Below are 12,738 nucleotides of genomic sequence, written 5' to 3'. Positions count from 1 at the left end.
ATTAATGTGTCAGAAATTATTTGTACCAGACAGTCATTTTCATCAAATTGCATTTGCTGCGAATTCGGCCTGGTTCTCTCCCTCCGCGGGTCTGTTCTTCCTCTCTCCGCTCCCCCGTAAAGGGGATTGGGCCCCTGCCGGGTCTCGCTGCTCCCACTCCTAATGCTTCCGACAGAAACGGGGCTCTTCCGTAAATACTACCCCCCCCCCCTTCCCCGAGGATCCTCAGCTAACAAATGCCTCTGGGGAAGTGTTGAGACTCCTGCTGCACCACACTGAGGGACTCTAAAGGAAGGGTTGGGTTTTCCTGTGCGATGCGAGTCCTTTTGAAATCTCCCTGTGACGTGTGTGGGGTTAAATATGGCCAAGCGGCTTCGCCTTACCTCCGCCCTGTCCGCTCCTGTCCAGGTGCTGAAGAGGCCGGAATATTTCGGGAAGTTTGGGAAAATCCACAAAGTGGTGATCAACAACAGCACATCCTACGCCGGTTCACAGGTAAAGGGGCGGGACCTCCTCCCGTTGGGGATGATTGACGGCTGGTTTGGCGGGGCAAAGGATAAAAGGCTTGTTTTTATTTTTAAACCACAGCCATGTGTCCTGAATAGCACTACATGCATGCTACGCTACGCTAGCAGATGTATGTGACTATAGTGTAACACAATCCTCGTGATGTGCACACTCAGTCTTACATGTGATGAGAGTATGACCTGTGTCATACTTGCCAAATAACAAGCAGAAGTGTTTCTCTGACGAGGGTCTTGGCGCAGTGTTTGTTGACGTTGACGGTGTGTTTTTATCCCCAGGGTCCTAGTGCCAGTGCCTATGTCACGTACATTCGGTCCGAAGACGCGCTCAGAGCTATACAGTGCGTCAACAATGTAGTAGTGGACGGAAGGACGCTTAAGGTGCGTGTCACAGGGGAGTCGGGTGCCACAGATTCTTTTGACCAACCAGATTATCTGCTCCTTCGTTTCCTGTGTGTGTCACCATATTACAGTTTATGAATATTCATAAGGAGGTGTGGCCTACTACAGAGCTGTCCTTTGCCACTGTATTGTCCTTGGTTATGCCCATTAATGAATGTCCATAAGGCTTTCTCCATTGGAGATGCAGAATTTTTTTTTAATGTTGAATATGTGGAGCTGGGTATCTGGTAGCTTTGTGGAATCTGTGCTGTGTGCCAAGGTGTCTGTCTCTAAACTTCTTTCCCCTGCTAATGCGTTTGGAGCTCAGCTGACTCACCTGGGATTGATGTTCTGATGTGAAAATGACTTGTGTGGAGTACCTGCACTTAAAGACACGGTGTGGGGTGATGGGCGTACCCAGGAGCTTTACCCAGCTGTCCGGCTGTGTGCTCAAGGTGTAAAGTGGATGTGAAACTGACGCTGTCACTGTTGTTATTAATATGATTGTCAGCAAGTCTTGTCTCACCGGCCTTTTGTGATAAAGAGCTGCCTGACCTCTCGCTGTTGATTGGCTGATGGGGTCAGTGGGAGGGGTGGGAAACGGTATCCATGGTTTCCAGAAGCTCCTTTAATTCTTCCTCTCTCGCCTCCTCTCCCAGGCCTCTTTAGGTACAACGAAATACTGCAGCTACTTTCTGAAGAGCATGCAGTGCCCCAAACCGGACTGCATGTACCTGCACGAGCTGGGGGACGAGGCGGCCAGCTTCACTAAGGAGGAGATGCAGGTACGAGCCTTCGCTCCTCCTCTGGGCCGTTCGGCAGAAAGGCTTCACGTCGGGGGTTTTATCGAACAAGAAGTGGGGTGCATCGCCCTCACCCTGTGACCTTACGCCCTCCTGCTCCTCCTGCAGACAACACAGATCAGAACCGCTCCAGCGACAGGCTGAAATATCTTTACAGATCCATCAGAAGCAATATAATTTTCTCCTCTGTTTTTAGTGATTTCTTGCTTGATTTTATTTTCATATTGAATCATTTTAAAATAAGTTAGAATCGCAGTGTATAATTGCATCATTCCATTTTAAGGATGGAAAATTGATGGGCAAATTGTATATGACTTTGTTTGTGTGTATGTGTCTGTGTGTTTGTGTATTTGTGTGTGTGTGTATGCGTACGTGTGTGTGTGTGTGTGTGTGTGTCTGTGTGCGTGCGTGTGTGTGCGCGTGTGTGTGTGTGTGTGTGTGTGTGTGTGTTCTGCAGGCGGGGAAGCACCAGGAGTATGAGCAGAAGCTTTTACAGGAGCTCTACAAAATGAACCCCAGCTTACTACAGACCTCAGCCGGGGGAGGGGAGAAGACCAAGGGCAAATCAGGCTCTTCACAAAGGTGCTGCTCCGCCCCCTTACCTGCACACACCTACCTGACCACGCCCATACCTGCCTCACTATGGCACACTTAACCCCCCTACAGTTCTGAATCTAATGGCCACACCTACAGTACTGAATAAAGGCAGTGCTGTGCTCTCTGGGCCGTGGACAGGGCTGGTAGGTGGAGAGGGCTGGAGCTCTCAAACGCTGCGCTCCCGTCAGGAGCCGACGCAGCCGGCCAGCTCATTACGTTTAATAACTCTGCCGCGTCTGTTTCCGCGCTCGGTCGGCTCGGCTTGAACAGGGGGAGAAATTACCGGCTAATTGCCGAGCGCTGGATGCGTCTGCACCGAGGCGGCGTGTGTGTGTGTGTGTGTGTGTGTGGGAGAGGAGACGGCCTCGGTGGCACCGCCGGTGTCATGTGATGTTTGCGTTTCAAGTGCTGATTTGGCACCGCGGGGTAAAATTCTGTCTGCTAATCAAGGGCCGTGCCCTCTGACATCACTCAGGAAGCGTGTCCACTCGGTGATGTAACCTCCATGTGGGCGGAGCCAGGGGAGCCGTGTGCTGTCACTCTTTGACCTGATGAGTCGGAACACGTTGATCTAGAGCGAAGCGCTGTGATTGGTTCAGGTTGTTGGGTGTGCGGTGGCTCCGCCCAGCATGACGTTTTTGTGCTTCATTCTGCCGGCGCAGGGCCAACAGCGGCGGCAAAGAGGCGTGGCCATCGTTACAGGGCTCGGGGAAGACGGCCAATGGGCTGGCCCCGGAGCACCGCAAGACGCCGCCGCTGCCGGACGGCTGCTCCGACTCGGAGCACATGACCCCGGACGGGCCCGACGGCGAGCTGGGCCTGGGCCCCGGGGCCGCCCTCTCCCCCTTCTCCTCCAACTGCGACCCCGCCAGGTACCTCCGCCCCCGCCGCCGCCCCAGCTTCCTGTCTCTACAGGAAGTTCCGTCAATGTCTCGCCCAGGGGCTGCAGTGTCTGCTCAGTAGGTCAGGGTCCAGGGTCCAGGGTAGGTCATGTGACGTCCATGCATTCCCTGAACATTTTCAGTTTCCTCCTCACGCTGCACAGTTTGTGCTGACCGGCAGCGTTAAGCTCCGCCCCCTCAGCACTGCTCCACACGGCTGTCAGTCATAAACTGGTGACCCTGAGCACCCTGCATGCTGAGCCCGTTCCATGTAGGCCTTGCTAGCAGCGCTGTGCACACTGACACTGTTACGCACACAGGAGGTTCATGAGGACATGTGGGGTAGTTGCGTAACCACGTTCTCTTTCATTGCCAAGACCTCAAAGCCTGTGGTATCAACACTGTGTTTTTGTTTGTTTAGATTTCAGCATAGCACAGGCACATAGTTTGGTATATCTCTTGTGTAGAAGATGCGTGTTGTCTGTATGTCAGCTGCTGAGTTTGCCCTGGTTTGTACTCAGGGATGTCCCTGTGCTGGTGTGTTTCTGTGAAAAGCGGGACGCAGTGACACACACGGCCGTGTGCCGACAGAGCGTTAGATTGACACGCTGTTCTGTTCTGAGTCCCTGCTTTTCTCCTTCCTCCCCAGCCCCAGCGACAAACCGCCGGAATCCATAAGTATAGGAAACGGCGAAAATTTACAACAGGTGAGAGTAATTATGTTCTTTTCGATTTCTCTCGTTTTTTTTAATGTTTGTTTGCGGTTTACTCAAACAGCTTGGTTTATGGTGTGATGTTTTAAATTGGACACATAAATTCAGAGCTGTTTTTTGTGTATTCATCTGAGACACCCGCAGCACAGTCACATATTAATTGAAAGGTTTCGGTTTGCAGAGGGGGAAAATACTTTTGTACTAGTGTTGGGAATAAGCTTTGTTTTTATAGCACGTTTCACACAACCAACTAATTTGCACCCAAAAATGCCTCACAGGAAACAAAAGAAATGAAAACAAGATTAAAGCTAAAATGAATAAAAGCAACCCAGATTAAGTAAAAGCCAATAGGGTTTAGGGTTATTTAAAGCTGTGCTGCCTGTGTTTCTCCCTGTAGATCAGCAGCACTAGGGTTAATTAACACTGTGGTGCCTGTGTTTCTCTCTGTAGATGAGCAGTAGGGGTAGTTAAAGCTGTGCTGCCTGTGTTTCTCTCTGTAGATGAGCAGTAGGGTTAATTAAAGCTGTGCTGCCTGTGTTTCTCTCTGTAGATGAGCAGTAGGGTTAATTAAAGCTGTGCTGCCTGTGTTTCTCTTGTAGATCAGCAGTAGGGGTAATTAAAGCTGTGCTGCCTGTGTTTCTCTCTGTAGATGAGCAGTAGGGTTAATTAAAGCTGTGCTGCCTGTGTTTCTCTTGTAGATGAGCAGTAGGGTTAATTAAAGCTGTGCTGCCTGTGTTTCTCTCTGTAGATGAGCAGTAGGGTTAATTAAAGCTGTGCTGCCTGTGTTTCTCTCTGTAGATGAGCAGTAGGGTTAAAGCTGTGTTTCTCTCTGTAGATGAGCAGTAGGGTTAATTAAAGCTGTGCTGCCTGTGTTTCTCTCTGTAGATCAGCAGTAGGGTTAATTAAAGCTGTGCTGCCTGTGTTTCTCCCTGTAGATCAGCAGTAGGGTTCATTAAAGCTGTGCTGCCTGTGTTTCTCTCTGTAGATCAGCAGCACTAGGGTTAATTAACACTGTGGTGCCTGTGTTTCTCTCTGTAGATGAGCAGTAGGGTTAATTAAAGCTGTGCTGCCTGTGTTTCTCTCTGTAGATGAGCAGTAGGGTTAATTAACACTGTGCTGCCTGTGTTTCTCTCTGTAGATGAGCAGTAGGGGTAATTAAAGCTGTGCTGCCTGTGTTTCTCTCTGTAGCTCAGCAGTAGGGGTAATTAAAGCTGTGCTGCCTGTGTTTCTCTCTGTAGATCAGCAGTAGGTTTAAAGCTGTGTTTCTCTCTGTAGATGAGCAGTAGGGTTAATTAACACTGTGCTGCCTGTGTTTCTCTCTACAGATCAGCAGCCGGGACTCCCCCTCGCCCCCCCCGGGGCTCCCCAGGCCCGCCCTGGTGGTCCCCATCAGCGTGTCGGACCTGACGGCTCGGTCCCCGTTCGAGGGGGCGGCGGCCGAGTCCCAGTCGCTCTTCTCCGACAACAGCAACTTCCGGCACCCCAACCCCATCCCCAGCGGCCTGCCCCCCTTCCCCAGCTCCCCCCAGGCCAGCTCTGATTGGCCCACCGCCCCCGAGCCCCAGAGCCTCTTCACTTCAGGTAGAGACCTGGCCTTATAACCTGAAGGTTGCTGGTTCGTTTCTCACTTAGGAACACTGCCATTGCGCCCTTGAGCAAGACGCTTAACCTGCATTGCTTCAAAATGGATGCCTGCATAATTGGATGCTATGTAAAAAAATTCAATAAGTAGCTGGATAAGAGGGTGTCTGCTAAACACCTGGTTCTTATGTTACTAGTCTTGAGTCTCTCTGTGGTCTCTCAGCGGTCTCTCTGCTCCGTCTCCTCCTCAGACACCATCCCCGTGTCGTCGTCCACAGACTGGCAGGCGGCGTTCGGGTTCGGCTCCTCCAAGCAGCAGGAGGACGACCTGGGGTTCGACCCGTTCGACATCACGCGCAAGGCGCTGGCCGACCTGATCGAGAAGGAGCTGTCGGTGCAGGACCAGGGCCCGCTGTCGCCCGGCGCGCTCCACAGTCCCCTGCACGGCCTCCCCGCCAAGGGCCTGCCCCGCTCCGGCCTCCCGCCCCCCAACGCCCACTTCCCAAACTCGGGCCTGCCCCCGCGCTTCTCCCAGCTCCAGCACCGGGCCGTCTTCAGCTCCTTCAGCTTCCCCGGCCAGCGCCCCCGCCACCCCTGGATGGGGCTGCCCTCCCGAAACAACCTGGCGCACTTGAACCACGCGGCCAACGCCGCCTCAAATAGCAATTTCTTGGACTTGAGTTTGTCGGCACAGCACAGTACAGGGCTAGGAGGGATACCCATCACAGGTGAGGGGGTTTTGCAGTACTTGGGTACTGTGGGAGGGATTTGGGGTACATGGGTGGTTGGGGAGGGTTTTGGGTTACATGGATATTGTGGGAGGGTTTAGGGGTACATGGGTGATGTCGGAGGATTTAGGGGTACATGTGGTGATGTAAGAGGGTTTTGGGGTACATGTGGTGATGTAAGAGGGTTTTGGGGTACATGTGGTGATGTAAGAGGGTTTTGGGGTACATGTGGTGATGTTTAGGGGTACATGTGTGAAAGTTTGTACATGGGTGATGTTTAGAGGTACATGTGGTGATGTAAGAGGGTTTTGGGGTACATATGGTGATGTTTAGGGGTACATGTGGTGATGTATGGTGTGGAGCTCTGTGTAAATGCATCTCCTGCGTGCTGTAGGATCTCCTCTGTAGGGTCACAGTCACAGCGGCAGGTCGGTCTGGGCTGACTCCCCTCTCCTGGGCCCCATTTCCCTCCTAATGGCCGGTCGCTGGTCCTCTCAGGGCCTTCGATTCTAGCAGGAGTCGCTGCCTCTTCCGCAGATCAATACCCCTCAGATGGGAGTAAACTGCGCTTATCGACTGTCTGAACGCAGGGTCAGCTCTCCCTGCGCTGCCAAATGCAACCGTCACAGAATTCTTAGGAAAATTCAAAAAGTCTGTTTTTTTACCTGGCCGGAAATGGCTCTTAACGGACAAGTGCGTATGCTGAAGTGACGGTGTCTTATAAACCTGCTTTAGTGAATTACCGCCATCTGATTCGCCATCTTTTAGAAACCGCCTGCATGTCAAACAGGTTTTGTCCTTTGACTGCTAGGAGCACGTTTCAGACTGCAGGCATTTATTTGCTCTTTTCAGAAAGCAATTATGTTTTTTCTGCACTGAATGACTCTGCAAGCGGGCTTGAATGTTTTTTGGGGGGTTTTTTTGCACTCGATTCAAGCTTTTGTGCCGAGATGATGGCATCAGGCCTTATTTCCCTCTCCGCGGCTCAGTTAAATCCACGCAGACCTGAGAGGCTGAGAGTGCTCCCTGGGGCAGGGGGATTAGTCAGTCAGCTGTGCTTCAAAAGCGGCCTGAGCTCCGACTTATTCACAGTATGAATTGTGCAAAATGCTGGATAATATTCTGAATTTGACTGAATAGCATCCAAAGTACATTGAGTACAGTCAAGACATTTGACTGGTCGCTGCTTGCATTGTTGGGTTTTTTTTTCGTTTGCGGTTGGTGGGGAAAAAAAGAGGATCAGTTCACCGTCTCACCACTGGGTGGCAGCCCAGTCCAGTTGTTGTGCTTCCCTTGAGCCGTACTCAGGGGCTCACTCAGTGGCCAGTCGCTGATTTGATGTGGAACCGAGGCGCTCAGTGGAATGCAGATACACTAACGACCATGAGAGCCGCTCCCCTGCATACACGGCGCTTCAGAATGGGGGGCTCTGGACCCGGGAGCCCGCAATCCCAGAGTGCATTGCGCTGTTTTGCTTAAAGGCTGTCCATTGCTGTAAAAGCAGGAAACAAATTTGTGTGCCAATTTCAGTCAGTAACACAATGACATTCTGGTTTTTATTATTATTTTTATTTTGGAGGTATGTCTTTGTGGCTTTCCTCAACATTCAGGCTTTTTTTTTTTTTGTGACGGCAGAGGCATGGCCTTTTGTCAGTGGGGTGGAGCCACTGTCTGCCGTCCAATCACTGGCTTTGTGGCTGAAATCTACGCTAGCCGCCCCCGGGCTCAGGGTCCGTCCCGCATCTGACCGTGTTCGTGTTCATGGCCACACGTCCCGTCATCCTGTCTGTGAGAGGCGGATGGGAGAGTGACGCTAGTGCTATGGTTCTGTGAGCCCTCCCCCCTCTGTGTGTGGGGAGCTGTGGGATGCGACCTCATCACCAGCTGGTCTCGTGTAGCACCCTTCTTCCAGGCCTGGAGATGGACCATACGTGGAGAGAGGGTGGAGGGTGGATGGTGGGGGTACACAGCAGCAGCAGATAATGGTAACACATTCAGTAATGCCTGCTACAGACCGCCATCACAAACAGAGCAGCTTGTCTGGGAGAGAGATTAGCGCTCCAGAGCGCTGGACTGCCTGTTTGAGGCGGGCGCCGGGCCTCTCTCCGGCCGAGTTTGCGTCCTCTGCGTGCGTCCTCTGCGCGCGGTGTACAGGGACCCTGATCGCCCCTCCTGCACCGGTAACGTCTCATAAACCCAGCTTCCGTTTGTTTCCCCTCCCTCCGTCTCGCCCGCGCGCGTCTCCTGAGCGGCCGCGTCTGTGCAGGTTTATTTTCCAGATTGCGTGTGAAACGGAGGAGGAGGAGGAGGAGGAGGGAGCGCGGGGAGACGAAGGCTCGTGTCGACCCGGCCCGCTAAATTACCCCGCCCCCCTGCCGCTCGGTGGAATCTGTAACTGAAAATAAAAAGAGTCTTTATGCAAATGGGGGCTAAAATAAGGAGGACTGGGACAGTGGAGCCGGCCGTACCTCTCCGTTCCCATAGTGATGGAGGGCTGTGCCGCAGTGAGGGAGGCCTTTGAACACAGGTAGCATTCCAAATTAGGAGGGGGGGGTTTATGGCCAAAATAAAAGCTCAATGAAAGAGGGGGTGTGGACAATGCGCGCGCGCGCGCGCGTGTGTGTGTGTGTGTGTGAGAGAGAGTGTGTGTGATGGATAGATAGAAGGAAAGACATGCATGTCAGGTTAGGCACACTTCTGCCACTGCCCTTGACCAGGGCATTGGCCTCAGAGCTGAAGTTGGTCCCGGGGCGCTGCACTGTGGCTGCCTACTGCTCTTAAGTAATTAGGGTGGGTCAAATACAGGACAAACTCAATAAAGTGTATCTTACCCATCTTAGATGCATTAAACATAACCAGACTGGCAGCCCTTGCCTCCATTTTGTGTCTGTCTTGTGTCTTCCTGTATTAATAATGTCAGTCAAGGCCTGGACCCCCTCACACTACAGCTGTACATGCTGCTCCTCTTTGAAGCCAGATGATTGGCTGACTGGCTGTGCTCTGCGATGCTGAGCTGTGTTGGTGGGGCTGGCCCCTCTCTGGATTAATAATCTTAAGAAGGACCTGGGCGGGGTGGTTTGAGTCGCTGTTGGAAGCTGCATGTTTGTGTGGGGCTGCAGGTAGCGGCTCAGGTGAGGATGCTAAGGCCACTGCATGGTTTGCAGGAGCAGGCTGCAGAGGGGGGCTGGTATACTGGGAGCAGGGCACCCTTTGGTTTCACCCTCTCTATGTAGATGGGCTTTGTGCGGATGACCTTGCCGGTGCAGCCGGGTCAGTAAAGCTCTGTGATTTATGCGCTCCCCTCCCCTGCCGACGCAGGGAACTGCGCGTTTCGCTTTTTTCTTTTTGCACGGCGCGCGTTTCTCGCCCCGCTGCGTACGACCGCGAGCCTGAAGGTCTGCGTCAGCGAAGACGGGACGCTTTTGAACCGACGCAGTTTAATATTTCGCTTGCCTTAGCGCTGGGTCGTCCCCGTGGCAACGGCGCGGGCACCAGGGCGTATCGCGTGCCGCCGTATGACATCAGCGTTTCGTCTCCAGGGGGACGGGGGCGGTTCATTAAGCCCGGCGGCGGTGCCCGTGCTAGCGGGAGGGGGGCGGAGCCGGAGCCTCACCGCTCCTTAAACTAGCACTGAGAGCTCCACGCTAGGCCGTGTGCTCGGGTTCAGCTGCATGGAAGCTGAAGGCTAACTGTCTAATATACAGTACCGATTACCTGAGAGATTTTGGGGACGGTTACCGCGGTGATCCCCTCCCCCCCCTTTGCCTCATCGATCACGGCAGAGCTGGGAAAATAAGGGGAAATAAACAGACGTTTACCTCCTGTGCTGTGAGCGGGATGTGCATTTAATCAGCATTAATCACCGGTTCCCTGCCCCCCCCCTCGTCCCCCCGGCCCCCCCGGCCCGCCGCTCGGGAAACGCTCTGGCGTCAGGGTTTCCACCTCCGCCCAGCCTGCCGCCACGCGCACGCCACAGTGAGCGAGCAGGAGAGGAACGCTCGCCGGGCTCTGCTGTCCGGGCTGTGCTGTACAGGCTGTGTTGTCCGGGCTGTGCTGTCCGGGCTGTGCTGTCCGGGCTGTGCTGTACGGGCTGTGTTGTCCGGGCTGTGCTGTACAGGCTGTGTTGCCGGGCTGTGCTGTCCGGGCTGTGCTGTCCGGGCTGTGTTGTCCGGGCTGTGCTGTACGGGCTGTGTTGTCCGGGCTGTGCTGTACAGGCTGTGTTGTCCGGGCTGTGCTGTCCGGGCTGTGCTGTACAGGCTGTGCAGGTTTCACTCACCACAGCGTCCACGGGAGAGAAACATGGCAGCTCTGTCTGAACGCTCAGTGTGGCGGGGGTTTATCTGATGACCCTGCGCAATCTGCTGCATCTGTCCTGTTGGAGGAGGAATGGAAAGGTTGAAATACGTTGGCGTTTCTTATAGGGGAGTCGGCACCGATGTGGGCATGGACCGTAGCTGTGAGTCTGTTGTGGTATTTGGGGAGGGGGAGAGAGGGGCTAATCTTCCTCTCACTGAACCAGGCCATCTCTCTCTCTCTCTCTCTCTCTCTCCGTACAGAAAACAGCGCTTCTGTAGAGAGTATAAATGTGAAAGAGTGGCAGGACGGACTGCGGGCCCTCCTGCCCAACATCAACATCAACTTCGGGGGCCTGCCAAACTCTTCTTCCTCCTCCTCCTCATCCTCGTCATCCAGCGTCAACCACACGGGGGCGCCGGGCCACCCCGGGGGGGTCTCGCACAGTTTAAGCTGGGACGGGACGGCCAGCTGGATGGACCCCGCCATTATCACAGGTAACCAATCAGAATGGCCTGGGGCCCCAGGTGGGCGGAGTTTGGCCGGGCCTAAAATACTAAAGCCGGGAGTTAAGTGTTTGATTGGTTCAGACCACAGCCAGGGACCTATTCATTTGACTGTCTCGCTACTCTCCGGACACGTGACTGTCTTTTTCGGAAAACGCACGTTGCTCTGATTGGCTGGCGTCCAAATCGGTGCCTCTGTCCCGTAGAGCAGATGGAGTTTAAAGCACTGGGGGTTTTTTGGTGCCAGGTGCGTGCTGCTCTTGCAGGTGTTCAGAGTCGCATCTGTGCGACGCGATTGGTGAGCAGGTCTCTGACACCGGCCTAGTGCACCGCACTGCTGCACATGCTCAGTGAGCAGGACAGAGCTAGCAGTGCGCTAGGCCCTTTATCTGTGCAGTCAGCGAGTTACCTGCGGTAGCAGCCTGGCTTCTGGTGTGGGGTGGATGACAGGTTATGAGCACACTGCATGGTGGAGTCGTACATGTCACTGTGTATTTTAGGTAACTGCAGACCCTTAGGGGCCATTACATTGTGCACCTCTGGTCATTAAGTGTATGTGGGGCCTCGTGCTGTGGGCGGAGTCAGTCCTGTTTTTCCTGCTCCGGTCACAATAATCCCGTGACACGCTCGTGGGGTTTTGGATTGATGCTGAATGTAGGTCACACGGGAGTGGGTGACAGCAATGATCTTTCTGCGGTGTATTGTGTGGCGTGTCATAATGGGGCAGCGTGTCATAATGGGCAGCGTGTCATAATGGGGCAGCGTGTCATAATGGGGCAGCGTGTCATAATGGGGCAGCCGTGCCGTGCCTCTCTGGCTCTGAGGTGGTCGTGGGAGCTGGGACGTGTGTGTGATGATGTGAGGGAACTGCCGGCAGGGGAACGGCATGTGGGTACAGCGCGGGTAGGTTTGGGTAGGGTGTGGTGTCGGGAGAGATTGTGCAGTAAACGGCTCCTTCTCTCGCTGCACTTGTGTTGCACCTGGTGGACCACATTCTAAAATGTCCTGACTGCAAAAAGAAAAGAAAAGAAATCAATAATGTGCTGCTGTGTGTGTGTGTGTGTGTGTGTGCGTCATCAGTCTGGTTTAGCTCACGGTCTAGATCAGTATCAGTATCTGCGGAGATGAGACGCAGCCAATCACAGGCACAGGAAGGAGTGGAAGACGACTGAGTGAGCCGTTGGAGAAACGGGTTTGCCTTACGTTCTCTCCGCTGGCTGACGGCGTCTGACGGACGTTTCCTCCTTTCTGAGAGCCTTTATGCTGAGGGCAGAGCGCTGCGCGTCGCTCGCTGGTCAGCTTTCGCCCGCCAACCTCGACTGCGTCAATAACCCCGGCCGGGAACGCCAGCCGCTGAGACGGATCGATCTCCCAATTAGAGACGGGCTCAGCGCCGCCCCGCCGCCCCCCAGCGCCCCCCAGCAGCGCTGGAGTTACTGCGGGCTCCTAGCGCGCGGTAATTAGGTCATTAACCGGGGGGGGGGCGTCGCCCGCGGGCAGGGGTCTGGAGCGCTGTCTGAACTCATCGAGGCCCGACGGCTGCCCCGCGATGTTTGTTAATGACTCCTAACAGGACGGCGCCCAGTATACGGGGGATGGGGGGGGGATTAGGTCATGGCGCTATACTTTACCCCGGCGTCTGCCTCCAGACCCCGGCGTGCCGCGACAGCCGCTAAGTCGCCGGTTGTGGTCCCGCGACACGGCCTGGCCAGGTGGAACCAGGTCAGGGCC

General features: G+C 54.2%; 1 protein-coding gene across 1 annotated transcript in view; it reads left to right on the top strand.

Annotated features, from left to right (window-relative positions):
* LOC135245436 (CCR4-NOT transcription complex subunit 4-like) overlaps positions 1–12,738 on the top strand; it is a 28,709-nt gene that overhangs the window by 13,016 nt on the left and 2,955 nt on the right. The window contains exons 4-12 of the mRNA XM_064318482.1: positions 409–495; positions 804–905; positions 1,565–1,690; positions 2,166–2,290; positions 2,968–3,177; positions 3,836–3,893; positions 5,225–5,480; positions 5,732–6,208; positions 10,765–10,998. Of these exons, the coding sequence (XP_064174552.1) occupies positions 409–495; positions 804–905; positions 1,565–1,690; positions 2,166–2,290; positions 2,968–3,177; positions 3,836–3,893; positions 5,225–5,480; positions 5,732–6,208; positions 10,765–10,998 (1,675 nt within the window). The remainder of the gene's footprint in view (positions 1–408; positions 496–803; positions 906–1,564; positions 1,691–2,165; positions 2,291–2,967; positions 3,178–3,835; positions 3,894–5,224; positions 5,481–5,731; positions 6,209–10,764; positions 10,999–12,738) is intronic.

The sequence above is a fragment of the Anguilla rostrata genome, chromosome 19, assembly GCF_018555375.3.
Source record: "Anguilla rostrata isolate EN2019 chromosome 19, ASM1855537v3, whole genome shotgun sequence".
Classification (NCBI taxonomy): domain Eukaryota; kingdom Metazoa; phylum Chordata; class Actinopteri; order Anguilliformes; family Anguillidae; genus Anguilla; species Anguilla rostrata.
This window is presented reverse-complemented; position numbering and strand designations above follow the sequence as displayed.